The sequence below is a fragment of the Salmo trutta genome, chromosome 1, assembly GCF_901001165.1.
Source record: "Salmo trutta chromosome 1, fSalTru1.1, whole genome shotgun sequence".
In the NCBI taxonomy this organism is placed as follows: domain Eukaryota; kingdom Metazoa; phylum Chordata; class Actinopteri; order Salmoniformes; family Salmonidae; genus Salmo; species Salmo trutta.
The window spans coordinates 8,757,468-8,776,635 of NC_042957.1; the positions used below are offsets into that span (position 1 = coordinate 8,757,468).

Below are 19,168 nucleotides of genomic sequence, written 5' to 3' on the forward strand. Positions count from 1 at the left end.
TAGCCATGCTGGTTAAGCGTTCCTTGAATTCTAAATAAATCACTGACAGTGTCACCAGCAAAGCACCCCCACACCATCACACCTCCTCCTCCATGCTTCACGGTGGGAACCACACATGCGGAGAACATCCGTTCACCTACTCTGCGTCTCAAGCAAGTCTCTTTTTATTATTGGTGTCCTTTAGTTGTGATTTCTTTGCAGCAATTCGAACATGAAGGCTTAATTCACAGTCTCCTCTGAACAGCTGATGTTTTTTTATTTAACCTTTATTTAAGTAGGCAAGTCAGTTAAGAACAAATTATTATTTACAATGAGGCCTTCCCCGGCCTAACCCGGATGATGCTGGCCAATTGTGCACCGCCCTATGGGACTCCCAATCATGGCCGCTTGTGATAAAGCCTGGATGTTGAGGCTGGTAACTCTAATGAACTTACCCTCTGCAGCAGAGGTAACTCTGGGTCTTTCTTTCCTGTGGTGGTCCTCATGAGAAACGGTTTCATCATAGCGCTTGATGGTTTTTGTGACTGCACTTGAAGAGACTCAAAGTTCTTGACATTTTCCGGATTGATGGACTGTCGTTTCTCTTTGCTTATTTGAGCTGTTCTTGCCATAATATGGGCTTGGTCTTTTACCAAATATGGCTATCTTCTGTATACCACCCCTACCTTGTCACAACACAACTGATTGGCTCAAACGCATTAAGAAGGAAAGAAAGGCACACCTGTTAATTGAAATGCATTCCAGGACTACCTCATGAAGCTGGTTGAGAGAATGCCAAGAGTGCAAAGCTGTCATCAAGGCAAAGGGTGGCTACTTTGAAGAATCTCAAATATAACATATATTTTGATTTGTTTAACCCTTTTTTGGTTACTACATGATTCCATATGTGTTATTTCATAGTGTTGATGTCTTCAATATTATTTTACAATATAGAAAATAGTAAAAATAAAGAAAAACCATTGAATGAGTAGTGTGTCCAAACTTTTGACTGGTACTGTATATTGAATAAAAACATAAACGCAACATGTAAAGTGCTGGTCCCATGTTTCATGAGCTGAAATAAAATATCCCAGAAATGTCCCATACGCACAAAAAAAGTAATATTTCTCTCAAATGTTGTGCAGAAATGTGTTTACATCCCTGTTAGTAATAATTTCTCCTTTGCCAAAATAATCAATCCACCTGACAGGTGTGGCATATCAAGAAGCTGATTAAACAGCATGATCATTACACAGGGGCACTTTGTGCTGGGGACAATAAAAGGCCACTCTAAAATGTGTAGTTTTGTCACACAACACGATGCCACAGATGTCTCAAGTTTTGAGGGATCGTGCAATTGGCGTACTGACTACTGGAATGTCCACCAGAGCTTTTGCCAGAGAATTGAATGTTAATTTCTCTACCATAAGCTTATTCTGATTGGCTGGGCCTAGCTCCCAAGTGGGTGGGCCTATGCCCTCCCTGGCCCACCCATGGCTGCACCCCTGCCCAGTCATGTAAAATCCATAGATTAGGGCCTAATGAATTTATTTCAATTGATTGATTTCCTTATATGAACTATAACTCAGTAAATTCGTTGGAAAAGTTGCATGTTGCATTTTTGTTCAGTATACATGCAAATATATGCTCAAGATTGGTAAAACATTGATGAAGTGTTAATCTTTTTTTTTTAAGACACTAAAGAAGAAAGACGGAATGGGTCGGATAAGAAATATGTTGAGTTGAAAGACAAGGTCATCTCCAGGTTCCAGTAGTCAGGCTGCGGCTGTCTGTCCTCGGTGTCTGATGCTACACACCACTCCACTCTTTGGTCTCAGAGTGCCAGTGTCCAGGATGTCAAAGGACTGGCCAGGCAGTAGGCTGAAGTCAAACCTCTGGAGCAGCTTGGCCATCACTACCTTCGCCTCCATCTGCAAACAACAGAAGGAATCTGGTGTGAGCGTGTGTGTGTGTGTGTGTGTGTGTGTGTGTACGTGCCTGCTACTGTGTGTGTGTCTCACCTGTGCGAAGCTCTGTCCCAGACATGAGCGTGGGCCCAGGGCGAAGGGGTAGTAGCAGTAATAGGGTCTTCAGGACAGAAACAAACAACATCCATAACATGACAGTTAGCTCTTAATCAGTTCAAATGTTGTAAAGAAACAATTAAACAATATTGGGTCACTTACTTGGCAGTATCTGGATGGAACCTCTCTGGGTCAAATTTCAGCGGCTCCTCAAAGAACTTATCCAACCGTCCACAGACGTATGAATTGAACTGTGAACAGACAAGATAGGGGCAAACGTAAAATATGTGCGACAGCGGCAGATACAACAGTTAGAGTAGTGTACAGTAGAGACACCAAAATAGTCACTGAGGTGCTGACTAAAATACATGTACAGTAGAGACACCAAAATAGTCACTGAGGTGCTGACTAAAATACATGATTCCATATGTGTTATTTCATAGTGTTGATGTCTTCACTGTTATTCTACAATGTAGAAAATAGTCAATGAGGTGCTGACTAAAATACATGATTCCATATTTGTTATTTCATAGTGTTCATGTCTTCACTGTTATCATACAATGTAGAAAATAGTAAAAATTAAGAAAAACCCTTGAATGAGTAGGTGTGTTCAAACTTTTGACTAGTGCTGTATATCTTATTTTAAATATATATATTTTAAAATATATTTCCTTCTTTATTATTTTCCCTTAACCCTACCAGCCCTCCCCTAATTGGATTAAACTAATGGACCACAACACATAGGCATCTACTTCCAGCTTATACTGTACATGCTATATACATTTTACAGACACAGTATATTTTAAATTAGTTCTCTTTTGTTTGTTTTTGGTCCCAGCTTTAAGCTCCCCTCAACCCCTCCCATCTATCTCTGTAGACCAGTCCCATCCTTCAGCTCCCCTCAACCCCTCCCATCTATCTCTGAAGACCAGTCCCATCCTTCAGCTCCCCTCAACCCCTCCCATCTATCTCTGAAGACCAGTCCCATCCTTCAGCTCCCCTCAACCCCTCCCATCTATCTCTGAAGACCAGTCCCATCCTTCAGCTCCCCTCAACCCCTCCCATCTATCTCTGAAGACCATCCAGTCCCATCCTTCAGCTCCCCTCAACCCCTCCCATCTATCTCTGAACACCACCCAGTCCCATCCTTCAGCTCCCCTCAACCCCTCCCATCTATCTCTCAACACCATCCAGTCCCATCCTTCAGCTCCCCTCAACCCCTCCCATCTATCTCTGAAGACCAGTCCCATCCTTCAGCTCCCCTCAACCCCTCCCATCTATCTCTGAAGACCATCCAGTTTTGATTTCTAGCTGCTACACATTTTTCCACTGTGCTGTGATGTTTCACAATATGAACAAATATTCCAAAAACACTTGTCAGTGGTGTTGAGGTAACTCACGAAGCATGTGACTCCTGCTGGGATGGGGATGCCGTTGATGGTGATGTCATTGGGGATGAAGCGAGACGTACCGGGAGCCGTGGGATACAACCTCAGAGTCTCCTTCAACACCTGACGTGGTAGATAGATTATCAAACACAACATTTTGAGTTACCTGGCCTTAGACCTGAGGACTTGTGTCAGCATCCCTGTGCTAATGCTTTGGCTTTAGCTCAGTGGACTAATACAAGAAGAGGCATTGTGGTACACAGATGACCCAGGTTAAAACCTTGTTGGTCACAACAAGTTTTTGTAGTTTTTTTTAGGGGGTAGATCAGCTTTAATATTGCAGATACATTGTGGGTTCTATCAATGTAATTGTCGGCATCATTTCCAATCCCCCATAAAATAAATATATATATACACTGCTCAAAAAAATAAAGGGAACACTTAAACAACACAATGTAACTCCAAGTCAATCACACTTCTGTGAAATCAAACTGTCCACTTAGGAAGCAACACTGATTGACAATACATTTCACATGCTGTTGTGCAAATGGAATACACAACAGGTGGAAATTATGGTTCTGCAGGTGGGGACCACAGACCACTTCTCAGTTCCTATGCTTCCTGGCTGATGTTTTGGTCACTTTTGAATGCTGGCGGTGCTTTCACTCTAGTGGTAGCATGAGACGGCCAGTACATCAGGAGACGTGGAGGAGGCCGTAGGAGGGCAACAACCCAGCAGCAGGACCGCTACCTCCGCCTTTGTGCAAGGAGGAGCAGGAGAAGCACTGCCAGAGCCCTGCAAAATGACCTCCAGCAGGCCACAAATGTGCATGTGTCTGCTCAAACGGTCAGAAACAGACTCCATGAGGGTGGTATGAGGGCCCGACGTCCATAGGTGGGGGTTGTGCTTACAGCCCAACACCGTGCAGGACGTTTGGCATTTGCCAGAGAACACCAAGATTGGCAAATTCGCCACTGGCGCCCTGTGCTCTTCACAGATGAAAGCAGGTTCACACTGAGCACGTGACAGACGTGACAGAGTCTGGAGACGCCGTGGAGAACGTTCTGCTGCCTGCAACATCCTCCGCATGACCGGTTTGGCGGTGGGTCAGTCATGGTGTGGGGTGGCATTTCTTTGGGGGGCCGCACAGCCCTCCATGTGCTCGCCAGAGGTAGCCTGACTGCCATTAGGTACCGAGATGAGATCCTCAGACCCCTCGTGAGACCATATGCTGGTGCGGTTGGCCCTGGGTTCCTCCTAATGCAAGACAATGCTAGACCTCATGTGGCTGGAGTGTGTCAGCAGTTCCTGCAAGAGGAAGGCATTGATGCTATGGACTGGCCCGGTGTTCCCCAGACCTGAATCCAATTGAGCACATCTGGGACATCATGTCTCGCTCCATCCACCAACGCCACGTTGCACCACAGACTGTCCAGGAGTTGGCGGATGCTTTAGTCCAGGTCTGGCAGGAGATCCCTCAGGAGACCATCCGCCACCTCATCAGGAGCATGCCCAGGCATTGTAGGGAGGTCATACAGGCACGTGGAGGCCACACACACTACTGAGCCTCATTTTGACTTGTTTTAAGGACTTTACATCAAAGTTGGATCAGCCTGTAGTGTGGTTTTCCACTTTAATTTTGAGTGTGACTCCAAATCCAGACCTCCATGGGTTGATAAATTGGATTTCCATTGATTATTTTTGTGTGATTTTGTTGTCAGCACATTCAACTATGTAAAGAAAAAGTATTTAATAAGATTATTTCTTTCATTCAGATCTAGGATGTGTTGTTTAAGTGTTCCCTTTATTTTTTTGAGCAGTATATATATATATATATATATATATATATATATATATATATATATATATATATATATATACTACCGTTCAAAAGTTTGGGGTCACTTAGAAATGTCTTTGTTTTTTTTTTAAAAAGCAAATTGTTTGTCCATTAAAATCACATCAAATTGATCAGAAATACAGTGTAGACATTGTTAATGTTGTAAATGACTATTGTAGCTGGAAATGGCTGATTTTTTATGGAATATCTACATAGGCGTACAGAGGCCCATTATCAGCAACCATCACTCCTGTGTTCCAATGGCACGTTGTGTTAGCTAATCCAAGTTTATCATTTTAAAAGGCTAATTGATCATTAGAAAACCCTTTTGCAATTATGTAATCACACAGCTGAAAACTGTTGTGCTAATTAAAGAAGCAATAAAACTGGCCTTCTTTAGACTAGTTGAGTATCTGGAGCATCAGCATTTGTGGGTTCGATTACAGAATAAAAATGGTTAGAAACAAAGACATTTCTTCTGAAACTCGTCAATCTATTCTTGTTCTGAGAAATTAAGTAAATTCCATTCGAGAAATTTCCAAGAAAATGAAGATCTCGTACAATGCTGTGTACTACTCACTTCACAGGACAGTGCAAACTGGCTCTAACCAGAATAGAAAGAGGAGTGGGAGGCCCCGGTGCACAACTGAGCAAGTGAACAAGTACATTAGAGTGTCTAGTTTGAGAAACAGACGCCTCACAAGTCCTCAACTGGCAGCTTCATTAAATAGTACCCGCAAATCACCAGTCTCAATGTCAACAGTGAAGAAGCAACTCTGGGATGCTGACCTTCTAGGCAGAGTTGCAAAGAAAAAGCCATATCTCAGACTGGCCAATAAAAAGAAAATATTAAGATGGGAAAAATAACAATAGTCACTACAATAGTCATTTACAAAATTAACAATGTCTACACTGTATTTCTGATCAATTTTATGTTATTTTACTGGACAAAAAATATGCTTTTCTTTCAAAAACAAGGACATTTCTAAGTGACCCCAAACTTTTGAACGGTAGTGTATATAATTTTAAATATATACATATTTTTATTATGTTCCCCTAACCCTACCACCCTTTCCCTAATTGGAGTAAACTAATGGACAACAACACTTAGGCTTCCACTTCCAGCTTATACATACTACATACTATATACTACATACTACATACAATATACTACATACAACATACTACATACATTTCACAGACATTTTATTTTAGATTAGCTTTCTTTTGTTTGTTTTTAGTCCCATCCTTCAGCTCCCCTCAACCCCTCCCATCTATCTCTGAAGACCATCCAGTCCCATCCTTCAGCTCCCCTCAACCCCTCCCATCTATCTCTGAAGACCACCCAGTCCCATCCTTCAGCTCCCCTCAACCCCTCCCATCTATCTCTGAAGACCACCCAGTCCCATCCTTCAGCTCCACTCAACCCCTCCCATCTATCTCTGAAGACCACCCAGTCCCATCCTTCAGCTCCCCTCAACCCCTCCCATCTATCTCTGAAGACCACCCAGTCCCATCCTTCAGCTCCACTCAACCCCTCCCATCTATCTCTGAAGACCATCCAGTCCCATCCTTCAGCTCCCCTCAACCCCTCCCATCTATATCTGAAGACCAGTCCCATCCTTCAGCTCCCCTCAACCCCTCCCATCTATCTCTGAAGACCACCCAGTCCCATCCTTCAGCTCCCCTCAACCCCTCCCATCTATATCTGAAGACCAGTCCCATCCTTCAGCTCCCCTCAACCCCTCCCATCTATCTCTGAAGACCATCCAGTCCCATCCTTCAGCTCCCCTCAACCCCTCCCATCTATATCTGAAGACCAGTCCCATCCTTCAGCTCCCCTCAACCCCTCCCATCTATCTCTGAAGACCATCCAGTTTTGATTTCTATTTGCCATATATTTTTCAACTGTGCTGTGAAGTTTTACAAAAGTTCTGAACCTTTCTATTCTCATAGTTTCTACTGATTGTAAATTAAAGATACACATTTTTGCTAAGAGTATTATTATATTATTGATCGATTGATGATGGCTTTTCAAATCACCCAGCAGTGCTATTTCCAGAGTTAGCTCCAAGTAAATGTTGCACTTTTTCAGCTATTCCTGAACCTGTGACCAAAAACAAGCTACATATGGGCAGTACCAAAACAAGTGATCTACTGATTCTGTCACAACTACAGTTAATATAGTATAAAAACGATCAATTAAGTCACTGTACCTGAGACAGGTAGGTCATTTTCCCCAGGTCATCAAAGCTGATTTCCTGTTTCATCCCGATGACATCATCCACTTCTTGCTTCACACTGGAGAAGTTATAGACACCAAGAAACACAACCAAAGTATTTTTTATTATGGAAATGATCAATATACAAAAAGAGGTATGATGAGCCCAAATCTCACATGTCCAGATAAATCTACCCTGATTGATTTGATATTGACAAATGTTCCACATAAATATTCAGCAGTTGGTGTTTTTTGTAATAATTTAAGTGACCATTGTGCTGTTGTTGCTGTTAGAAATACTAAGGCTCCTAAGACAAACCCACGGTTTATTCGTAAGAGAAATCTGAAGAGTTTTAATGAGCAGGATTTCTTTCATGATTTGTTTTATTTTGACTGAAGCAAGATTAAGCTTATTCCTGATTTCCAAATAGTAAACAAACATGCCCCGTTCCGCAGGTTCAGGGTTAAAGGACGGGATAATCCATGGTTTTCTTCTGAGCTGTCTTGTATTATTCACGAACGTAATCTAGCCTGGGCTAAAGCAAGGAAATCATGTTCTGATGCTGATTGGCTTCTTTTTAGGCAGTTACGAAACAAGAGTTATTTTCTTCTCAGGAAGGCCAAGTCTGAATATTTTATGTCTGTTACCACTGATAACCTGAATGACCCTAGAAAGTTTTGGAAGGCTATTAAGTCTATGTCTGGTAACAGTAATGTTAATGAATTACCGTCATGTGTATTGAAGGACTTTGTTGCTGTATATGACAAAACTGAAATGCTGAATTGTTTCAATGACCACTTTGTATCATCTGGTAGGCTGTTTGATTCAATCTCCTCTGTTATTTATTGTTGTGCCTCGTCTCTCACAAAGCTTTCCAGAACTTGCAAACTGCTTTTTATACTGTTCAACACACCTTGTGTCAATTGAAGCGTATCCTCAATACTGACTAAACTAAACTAATGGTGTTTTCTAAAGCAAGAAATAGATCTCTGAACCTTTCACCTATTACTACCTGTCAGGGAAATGAGATTGAGACTGTAACCTCACATAAATATATTGGGATTTGAATTGATGACGACCTCTCTTTTAAATTGCATATTCAACAACTTACAAAAAATTGAAGCTGAAATTGGGATTTTATTTTAAGAATAAGGCCTGTTTTTCTTTTGAAGCCAGGAGGCTAGTATCAGCTACATTTATGCCTTTACTAGACTATGGGGATATTATCTATATGAATGCTTCCGCTCAGTATTTGAGATCAAATGACACCCTTTACCATGGCACTTTGAGATTTATTTTAAACTGCAAAACCCTTACGCACCACTGCACTTTATATACCAGCGTTGGCTGGCCTTCTCTAGTCACTCGTAGGCTCAGTCACTGGTATACTTTTATTTACAAAGCCATTTTGGGTTTACTACCGTTTTATTTGGCCATTTTTATTGTTCAGAAATGTGGTGGGTACTCTCTTCGTTTGCAGGACTTTATCCTGCTAACTGTTCCAAATGTCCGAACTGAATTTTGTAAAAGGGCTTTTATATGTACTCTGCGCCATTATCTTGGAATGCCTTACAAAATACTTTTAAACTGGAAGAACTTGTCCCGATTGGTGTTTTTAAATCACTGATGAAGGATTTTGAGACTGATTCCCTGACCTGTCAAAGTTTTTAATTTGCTGTTTTATGATTTTGTTATACTCTTGTGAATTCTATGGTTTTTACTAGATTACTTGTAGTTTTTCATGTTGTCCGTCTGTAATTGTGTAATGACTTGGTGCTGCCTATCTCGGCCAGAACGCTCTTGAAAAAGAGATTTCAAATCTCAATGAGCCCTTCCTGGTTAAATAAAGGTTAAATGAAATTAAATAATAAGACCTACTTGGCCAATATCTCTGGCAGCCTTCCCAGTTCCATGATGGCAAAAGCTAGTTGATTGGCTGTTGTCTCTTGCCCTTTCAAGAGGAAGACAAAACAGTAAAGGCTGTTAAGGTAACTCCAGCTGCTGAATCTTGAATTGTGTAGGAAATTGTTTTTATGGAGACCCACCCGCAACGAATAACGTTACAAAGTTGTCCAGCATAAGCTCCTCATCTTCATTTTCTGTGTTTTCCTCTGAAATTATGAATATATACAAGTTTACAGCATTGAGACAATACTGCTACTGAACCTCATCAATAACATGACTGTTTTAGCTGACAACGCCACATGCAGAGCCACAAAGTAAAAAGTCTCCAATGTTAGCCTGGTCCCACATCTGTTTGTGCTGTCTTGTCTTGCCATCTCTTGCCAACATTGGTAGGAGTTGGTAAGACAGCACAAACAGATCTGGGAACAGGCTACTACAACGTGCCTTTGCCAGCCGTCTTGAGGATCTGTGTCAGGATATCTTTAGGAACATCCTCGCCATTTTGGATGGCCATTTTCCTCTCGTTGATCCACCGTCTGCCTGTCGAACGCAGGAGCTTAACAGACTCCTTCACCTCGTTGATGAACTTCTTGTTCTTTGGGTAGAGCTAATATGACATTCAACAAAATGTAATTATTAGATTAGGGAAATAGGAAATTCAACCATATTTATAGGCCATCTAGGGACTGATGCTATACAATTTATGAAGCATTGTGGTGAAGTACATCTGCCTGTTGATGATTCAGTGTGCCAATGTTTTGACTGTATGTGTGCTTATAAAATAAAGGTGCCATCCAGGGCCGGCTCTACGGTGTGGCAAAGCCGGACATTGACCCCACTGATAGAATTTGTGCCCCCCCCCCCCCCCACAGTTTCCCCATAAACATATGGGCCTGCCAGTAGCTCAGACCAGGGAAAAGAGGCTATATGCCGTGTGTGCGATCATGATCTGAGGGGGGAGGGAAGGAGGATGCAATGAAGTCATATTTAGTAGTTAAAATCCTCGAATGCATTCTGATTGGGCACTTAGCCATTGAATGTCATAAGGTACCGCCTTCATGACCTTGTTTATGAACCTTATGGTCCCAGGGCGGGTTAATTATGACCAGCATGTCAAGAGAGATGCCAAGCTCACCGAGCAGCCTACAGCAGGCCTGACTATGAGGTTTTGGACCAGGAGGTTGAGGACCCTAGCATCAAATGTAATACCCACCAAGTCTACAAAACTTAGAGTACTCTGTTCGTAACAGATTGTAGTTTTGAGAACAGAAAACTGTATTGAGATCAAATGTTTCATCAATGAGAAAATATGTAGACCGTGGAAACGCCAAGCGGATGAAATATCTGTCTCATTGTTCTATCTGTGGTGAAGGTCTTTGGGTTTTTCGTCTCAGGTTATTTGGACGTATCAGGATTGGGAAAAGGTGGTGCTTCACTTCACACAGATCAGAAGGGGGAGACTTTTGCTGAGAATTTCCTTTTGTCAGGGTGGAGAATTCACACACCGGAACTCTCAATTTATAACGCATTTAATAACGCAGCTGACCAAATTACACAAGATTTTTGTTCTGGGTTAACCAAGATTATGTCACTATTTACCTGGAAGGTGGAGTCTCTGACATAGTGGACCATTCCCTTCAGACACATCTCTATGGCTTTGGGGAACAGAGTGTCACTCTCCTTCAACAGATCGAGATCCACTCCAAACGCCACCTACAGGTAGAAACACAGATTAACAACATTGATGTTGATGATACATTTATTATGAGTGCCTTTCATGTTTCAGATCAAGCTTATTAGCATGGCATAATAATACCTGACCAGCAGCAACTCTGAGTCATAGTTATGCATTATAATGGCTAGCTCACTGGCTAGGCTGCCTAATAGCTAGATTACACTGTAGCTGGCATAACTGTGTAAATCAGTTGTCATAACTGAAAATGTGTCACTATGACTGGTTCTGCTGTTTGTCATGAAGACAGCTTTATGTGAAATATTAAACTGGTAGGGGTAGTGTGTTGATCTGGGGGTAACAGGAATGACCATTCGTTACCTTGGTGATGATATCCAGGGTCACAAGGTTGAACATTTGGTGCATGTTGGCGGCTGTGTTGGTGTCAGCCATGTCTGCCAGTTTATCCATCAGACGCTCTGCCCGCTCGTTGAACGCACCCATCTGACCACGCAGGTACCTGGCAATACACAGCACGATGGAAGGATGGATGGATAGGTGGGTGGATTGGTTGACTGACTGACAGACAGACAGACTGATCCATTGAGCAATTGATTATTACATCATGTGAAATAGATAAGTGTCTTACAGACTGCTGAAGGCAGGGTCCATGATCCTTCGCTGTTTGTACCACGCATCATGATTATGAGCCGTAATCAGACCACTTCCCAGAAACCTGCGGAAAAGCAGGACAATAGAGTATTTACTGTACCTTGACACTGAATCCACTTGCCAATGACCAAGGGGTCCAGTTGTAATCTCTAGGTGGCTTAATGTAAGTCAGACAGCATTAAGATTGAATGTATTGGAAAATATTGTACCGACCGAAACGTCAACACAATAAAAAAAACGCAAATGTAGCGGTAGGAAGTCAGTGGCTGTAATCGTTATATGTTGATATAGCATAAATGACACAACATATTCAGGAATCACCTCTGTCCAAATAGGTTGAAAAGACCCTTGTAGACCAGTGAGTCTTTGGGGTACTTTGGTGACATCAGCACTTCCTGTGGCGAGAAAGAAAAATGTCTGTTTAGTTTGTGGAGGAAATGGAATGGGCACTTTATTTTAGGGTAGAGTACAGACAGAAATTACTGGGTATTTTCTTTGTAAAATTGTACAAAGAAATGGACTGATGCTTAACTCCATCCATTAAACGTGTGAAATATTGTGTGAAATATTCAGGCGCAGGTTTACCTTGGTGGTATCAGGGCAGGTGACAAACAGCATCACAATGTGCATACCGTTAATACGGTACACTGGTCCATATGTCTCCGACCTGTCAAAGATACAATAGAATACACTAAATAGAATGTAAAATGTACCAAGACAACTTGGTGTGTGTATGTGTGTGTGTGTGTGTGTGTGTGTGTGTGTGTGTGTGTGTGTGTGTGTGTGTGTGTGTGTGTGTGTGTCTTGGCCACTGCTCCATGGCATTCAGCTCACCATTCCAGGAATTTGTCGTGGATAACTCGACCATTGCTAATTTCCCCCAGGATTGCGGAATGTCCGAATATAAAACTGTGGGATAACAAGAGACATGTTTTCCATAACTGACAAATAAGGACGTTAAGTTGAGAGATCCCTTTAACCAAGTTCACTCAGTGAAAACGCAAAAGACAGGTGAAACAGCGACCCCTGGCGGTTATTACGGCTAACTTTTCTCTAGTTTCCCTGATTCTTATGTAACTCAATATACATAGTTGAAAATAACTTCCAGCTACAGTATTTAAAATAAATGTTCAGGTTACATAATAATGACTTACCTGTCCCTTGGTGGTCCCGGTATGTGATCATATTTCAAATGAATATATTTTATGTACAGACAAAAACAGAGAAATACGATCAAAATCAAACCAAGTAGGCACATAAGAACATAACCAATCCAACCTGTAATCAAATGAAAAAGTGCCATATTGCAGTAGACTAGCTAGCTGGCGGTGACCCTACAAGCAGGGTATGAGGTCTGCTTTTTGGACTGAATTTGGTCAGGGTCAGAATATGCTGCGTTCACGTTATTGTCGAAACTCGGAAATGTATAACTAGGTAAATGGTTGTTGTTATACATGTGCGGCGTTCACGAATCAGCAAAATTGACATTTCCGAGTGTCCTAGTTCCGATTATTGAACGCGCACTAGTAGTCTACTTGTCTGTTTTTATGGTTTACTGTGTTCGTGACCAACTTCCGGGGTTCATTGTATAACGACAAGAGCTAGATTCTTCATCAGTAAAGACTACCTATGTGCTTGCAAAATGACGCATTTGGCTCTATAGCTCAGTGGCAGAGCACTGGTCTTGTAAACCAGGGGTCGCGAGTTCGATCCTCGCTGGAGCCTAGATATAAAATATATTTTCTGCCACACGGGTACGCTGAGAACGTGTAGAAGAGAGCCTAGAATATGATATCGTGTTGATAATTATATTTTGCACACATTTGAACCCTATGGGTGAAATTTTAGGCACGTGTTGACTGCAAGTGTAAGAATGCTGCTTAGATGTACCTTATTTAACGACTCCCACATCACTGTAGTCGGCTGCTACAGACCGCACTCTCTTTCTGATGTCCTGCACAAGCTAAATGACTCTGAATTCATTATTGTAGGATATTTTAACTGGGACATGCTTACATCTGTATCGGACTCTCTCTCTGAATTTCGCGCAATTAATTAATCCACCAACAAGACCAAATCCCAGAGCACCTAATAAATCAACGCTATTGGACATTCTTCTAAGGAATCATTTATCCCATCGACTGGGATATTCTGTAATGATGTCAGTGTTCACTGTGCGATTACTGGTGTTAGAAATGTAAAAATGATCAAAGCCAAACCCCGTTATATTTTTTTAAATACAGTTTAGACAGTTTGATGAGCAAACGTTCTTACATGATCTGTACCATAATATTGACAGAGTAAATCTGATTCCCGACGTTGACGCTGCCTGGGACTATTTTTATGTGAAATTTGTGTCCATTTGTGATAAGCATGCCCCTGTGAAGAAATGTAGAATTAGGGACAATTCCTGGTTTTCAGATAACTTGGCAGAATTAATTACAAAGAGAAATATCTCTTGGGCTCAAGCTATAGATACAAATACTCCTGTTGACTGGGCCTCCTTCAGAGTGCTAAGAAACAAATGTACAAGATTGATCAGGAAGTCCAAATCAGATGACTATTTAAATGCAGTCACAGAGAACCTAAACAACCCTACCAAGTTCTGGAAGCTAATCAAATCAGTGTCAGGTTCTAGTGTATCCTCTGGCCTTCCTGACCATTTAGTGATGGATTCTAATGAAGTGAAGGATAAAGCCAATATTGTAGGGGTTTTTAACAAGCACTTCATATCTGCTGGTTCAGTTATTAATAATGGTGGGGCCCAGGCCTCTAATGTAAGCTCTGTTACAGTCAACTATGATATAGGCCCTCATGTGAACCATTTTAACTTTAGCCTACTTCTTATGCTTATATCTATAAAGCACTAAAGGCTATAGATACTAAAAAGTCTGCAGGTCCAGACAACCTGGACCGCTACCTCTTAAAGATAGCAGCTGGTATTATTACTGAACCTGTGGCTCACATTTTCAACTTGAGTCTCTTGACCAATTCCATACCCAGCATTTGGAAATCAGTTCATGTCCTCCCACAGCTAAAGGGTGGAGATCCCTCAGACGCTAATAACTATCGTCCTATCTCCAAACTCCCTATCCTGGCCAAAGTCTATGAATCCCTAGTGAACTCACAGTTAAGAAACTTCTTAATTTAAAAGAACATACTGAGCGGGGTTCAGTCTGGCTTTAGATCGGGGTACAGCACCACAACTGCAGCTATGGCAGTGGCAAATGACATCATAAATGCCGTTGATAAAAAGCAACATTGTGCTGCTTTGTTTGTTGATTTATCAAAGGCCTTTCATTCAGTTGACCATGAATTGTTGCTAGCTAGACTCAGTAACATTGGTCTCAGTGAAAGTTCCTAAACCAATTTAGTGCCCCATCTTTCTGACAGAACACAATGTGTATATACTGACAATCACAAGTCTAGCTTTCTAGAAATTAATAGAGGTGTCCCCCAGGGTTCCATTTTAACTCCTGTGTTGTTCTCAATTTGTTTGCATGATTTGGGAAATAGGATGCAGCCAAGTTACATAGATGCAGATGATACAGTCATATATTAATGTACTTCTTCTCTGGTTCAGGCTGTTGAAGAGCTCCAGACTGCTTTTCAGTCACTGCAAGCCCCACTTTATGGTCTCAACCTGGTCTTTGAATCTACAGAAAACTAAATGTATGACCTTTACCAGGTCTCACACTGAGCCAGAGAAGGTTAGCATTGTCACATCTGGTGGCTTATCTATTGAAAAAGTGTCATCCTACAAATACCTAGGTATACGGATGGATGACAAGTTGTCCTTTAAAGTTCATGTGGATAATCTTGTGAGGAAGCTTACATTGAAATTGGGTTTTTATTTTCGTAATAAGGCTTGCTTCCCGCTTATGGCTCGAAAGAAGCTTGTTCAGGCCACTGTTCTCTCTGTAATTGATTATGGTGACTTGTTGTATTCTATACTATCTATTGTATCTTAGCCTATGCCGCTCTGTCATTGTTCATCCATATATTTATATGTATATATTCTTATTCCATTCCTCTTGTTAGATTTGTGTGTATTAGGTATTTGTTGTGGAATTGTTAGATATTATTTGTTATATATTGCTGCACTGTCGGAACTAGATGCACAAGCATTTCGCTACACTTGCAATAACATCTGCTAACCATGTGGGCTGTATCACAACCGGCCGTGATTGGGAGTCCCATAGGACGGCTCACAATTGGCACAGCGTCGCCCGGGTTAGGGGAGGGTTTGGCCAGGGTAGGCCGTCCTTGTAAAATAAGAATTTGTTCTTAACTGACTTGCCTAGTTAAATAAAGGTTAAATAAGTTCAGAAACAATGTATTCATTGTTTGAATTTCGTCAAACATGCAAGTGCACAGGTGTGTATAGCTATCCTCATTGTCATATGTATTCATTCAACTGTTCAGTTGAATAAAAGGTTTATCATGGTGCTACAATAACAAATGAATATGCCTAATCATGTTTATAACATGTATATAACACAATAATAACAGGTCTGAGAGACAGATGTGATCATGTTGGAGGTTTCAGTCTTGTAGGCTGAGTTGCAAGGAGCTTTTTTAAAAGCTTTGTTCCAACTTCCAACTTAAAGGAGACAGAGCATGACTCGTGAATTTACTGGATGCCATATAGCCTAGGCCTAACTGATGTGTCACATACACGGTAAAAACTGCTCATGCATTTACCTCTAACAGAGGGTTAATTAAGAAGTGAATTATAATGTCCCATGTCTCTGAACGTCTAATCGAGTTACATCTCCATATCCTATCATCCACAGTTAGGCCTGTGTTTGTTTGTGTGTGTGTGTGTGTTTGTGTATGTGTGTCTTCTCTTTGCCCATCGATTGAGTTGAGATCTTGTCTGCTCCAATGAAGAGGAAGGAAGTTCCTTCTCTGGCTCAAAATAGGATCATTGTTATGCCAGCCAGGCGTAGAATGGTAGAGCAAACCAAACCCTCTCTTCACTGCCTAAAAAACCCTATCTATCCCTCTCGATTGGAGAGCAGAGCGGGCATACCTCAGAAATACAATTATACTCCTTATATCCAGTGGCTTATGGGTAATTCAAGGGTAATTGTGTGAATCAATGGATATCAAATTAGTTCAGAATAGCAATTCACCGTAGAGAAGAAGGAAGCAGCGACACAGATCAGCATTGTAAATCAATGAACGTTTTTGCTGTTTGTGATTCTTCAAGGGAATAAAGTGCATCAGATAATGTCTGTCATTGTTCCCAGAAGAAAGGATATCTGCTTCAAAATCAAACCTGTAGCCTACCTACGTCAGGTCATGATTTGACATGTAAATACAATTGTAATCCCTGCTGAGGATAAAATCTATTTTAATATAGTTAATAGATCTGTCAGCAGACAGAACAGCCAGTCCAGGTGAAATAGAAGTACATTGTTTTCAGATCAGTATGAATAAAGGATAGGAGAGGAGGACGCCTCTCTAGACTATTGAGATGCGGCCCGCGGCTCAGAGATGTATTGATGTTTGTCTAACAGAGGACGCCTCTCTAGACTATTGAGATGCAAGTATCACCACCTCAAGCTGAACCTCGGCAAGACGGAGCTGCTCTTCCTCCCGGGGAAGGACTGCCCGTTCCATGATCTCGCCATCATGGTTGACAACTCCCTTGTGTCCTCCTCCCAGAGTGCTAAGAACCTTGGCGTGACCCTGGACAACACCCTGTCGTTCTCCACTAACATCAAGGAGGTGACCCGATCCTGTAGGTTCATGCTCTACAACATTCGCAGAGTACGACCCTGCCTCACACAGGAAGCGGCGCAGGTCCTAATCCAGGCACTTGTCATCTCCCGTCTGGATAACTGCAACTCGCTGTTGGCTGGGCTCCCTGCCTGTGCCATTAAACCCCTACAACTCATCCAGAACGCCGCAGCCCGTCTGGTGTTCAACCTTCCCAAGTTCTCTCACGTCACCCCGCTCCTCCGCTCTCTCCACTGGCTTCCAGTTGAAGCTCGCATCCGCTACAAGACCATGGTGCTTGCCTACGGAGCTGTGAGGGGAACGGCACCTCCGTACCTTCAGGCTCTGATCAGGCCCTACACCCAAACAAGGGCACTGCGTTCATCCACCTCTGGCCTGCTCGCCTCCCTACCTCTGAGGAAGCACAGTTCCCGCTCAGCCCAGTCAAAACTGTTCGCTGCTCTGGCACCCCAATGGTGGAACAAGCTCCCTCACGACGCCAGGACAGCGGAGTCAATCACCACCTTCCGGAGACACCTGAAACCCCACCTCTTTAAGGAATACCTGGGATAGGACAAAGTAATCCTTCTAAACCACCCCCCTTTAAATATTTAGATGCACTATTGTAAAGTGGTTGTTCCACTGGATAGCATAAGGTGAATGCACCAATTTGTAAGTCGCTCTGGATAAGAGCGTCTGCTAAATGACTTAAATGTAATGTAAAGTATGTCCAACAGCAGGGGGCAGTCTCTATTCCGTTTGGAAGTACCTTCACTCGTGATGTCATGCTGAGGGCCTTTACAGTGCCTCACTTCCATGGGCTAGTTAGGGCAGGGATTCTCAACTAGTGGTACCAGTACCTAGGACAGGGGTGGGCAGACCTTTTGGCTCAAGAGGCACATTTTTGAAACCAATTGAAGGGCCACATACTATATGCGTGACAAAACATGTGAAGCCTTTATTCATTTTCACATTGACATGCAACTACTTGTGTACTTGTAGGTGTACATATGCTTGAAAACAATTCTACCCTTGTACCATCTCTATCCTTGTTTTTTGTGAACAAATTTTTCACAAAATTGATATAATTTATAACATCAGACACAGTCAAAAGCACACACAGATCCTGCATCTCTACCCTTGTAAAGTTCAATCAAACTTAGAGTCCCAATATGCAAACTTCAAAATATATACACTACCGTTCAAAAGTTTGGGGTCACTTAGAAATGTGCTTGTTTTTTAAACAAAAGCAAATTGTTTGTCCATTAAAATAACATCAAATTGATGAGAAATACAGTGTAGACATTGTTAATGTTGTAAATGACTATTGTAGCTGGAAACGGCTGATTTTTAATGGAATATCTACATAGGCGTACAGAGGCCCATTATCAGCAACCATCACTCCTGTGTTCCAATGGCACGTTGTGTTAGCTAATCCAAGTTTATCATTTTAAAAGACTAATTGATCATTAGAAAACCCTTTTGCAATTATGTTAGCACAGCTGAAAACTGTCGTTCTGATTAAAGAAGCAATAAAACTGACCTTCTTTAGACTAGATGAGTATCTGGAGAATCAGCATTTGTGGGTTCGATTACAGGCTCAAAATGGCCAGAAACAAATAACTTTCTTCTGAAACTCGTCAGCCTATTCCTGTTCTGAGAAATTAAGGTTATTCCATGCGAGAAATTGCCAAGAAACTGAAGATCTCATACAACGCTGTGTACTACTCCATTCACA

At 41.9% G+C, this 19,168-nt stretch overlaps 1 protein-coding gene and 1 non-coding gene across 2 annotated transcripts; one reads left to right on the forward strand and one right to left on the reverse strand.

The window, feature by feature from the left end:
* Positions 1-1,575: 1,575 nt before the first annotated feature.
* On the reverse strand, positions 1,576-13,257 carry LOC115157569 (cholesterol 24-hydroxylase). The gene is made up of 15 exons (XM_029705982.1): positions 12,858-13,257; positions 12,538-12,612; positions 12,289-12,370; positions 12,025-12,098; positions 11,681-11,767; positions 11,413-11,551; positions 10,959-11,072; positions 9,804-9,966; positions 9,500-9,565; positions 9,333-9,405; positions 7,449-7,533; positions 3,404-3,514; positions 2,166-2,254; positions 2,001-2,067; positions 1,576-1,910 (listed from the first exon to the last, which is right to left on the reverse strand). The coding sequence occupies exons 1-15, from the start codon at positions 13,004-13,006 to the stop codon at positions 1,755-1,757; spliced, it is 1,530 nt and encodes a 509-aa protein (XP_029561842.1). The 5' UTR covers positions 13,007-13,257; the 3' UTR covers positions 1,576-1,754.
* A 99-nt stretch (positions 13,258-13,356) lies between these two features.
* Positions 13,357-13,428, forward strand: trnat-ugu (transfer RNA threonine (anticodon UGU)). The gene has a single exon. It is a non-coding gene; the product is annotated as a tRNA-Thr (tRNA).
* The last annotated feature ends 5,740 nt before the right edge of the window (positions 13,429-19,168 follow it).

What these genes read in the sequence shown, in the direction of transcription:
- LOC115157569 (XM_029705982.1), bottom strand. Translation starts at nt 13,006, where the DNA reads ATGGCACTTTTTCATTTGATTACAGGTTGGATTGGTTATGTTCTTATG. An exon ending in CTGCCAGAGATATTGGCCAA is followed by an intron (nt 7,534 to 9,332) that starts GTAGGTCTTATT and finishes TAACTTCTCCAG; the next exon opens with TGTGAAGCAAGAAGTGGATG. An exon ending in TTCCATCCAGATACTGCCAA is followed by an intron (nt 2,068 to 2,165) that starts GTAAGTGACCCA and finishes TCTGTCCTGAAG; the next exon opens with ACCCTATTACTGCTACTACC.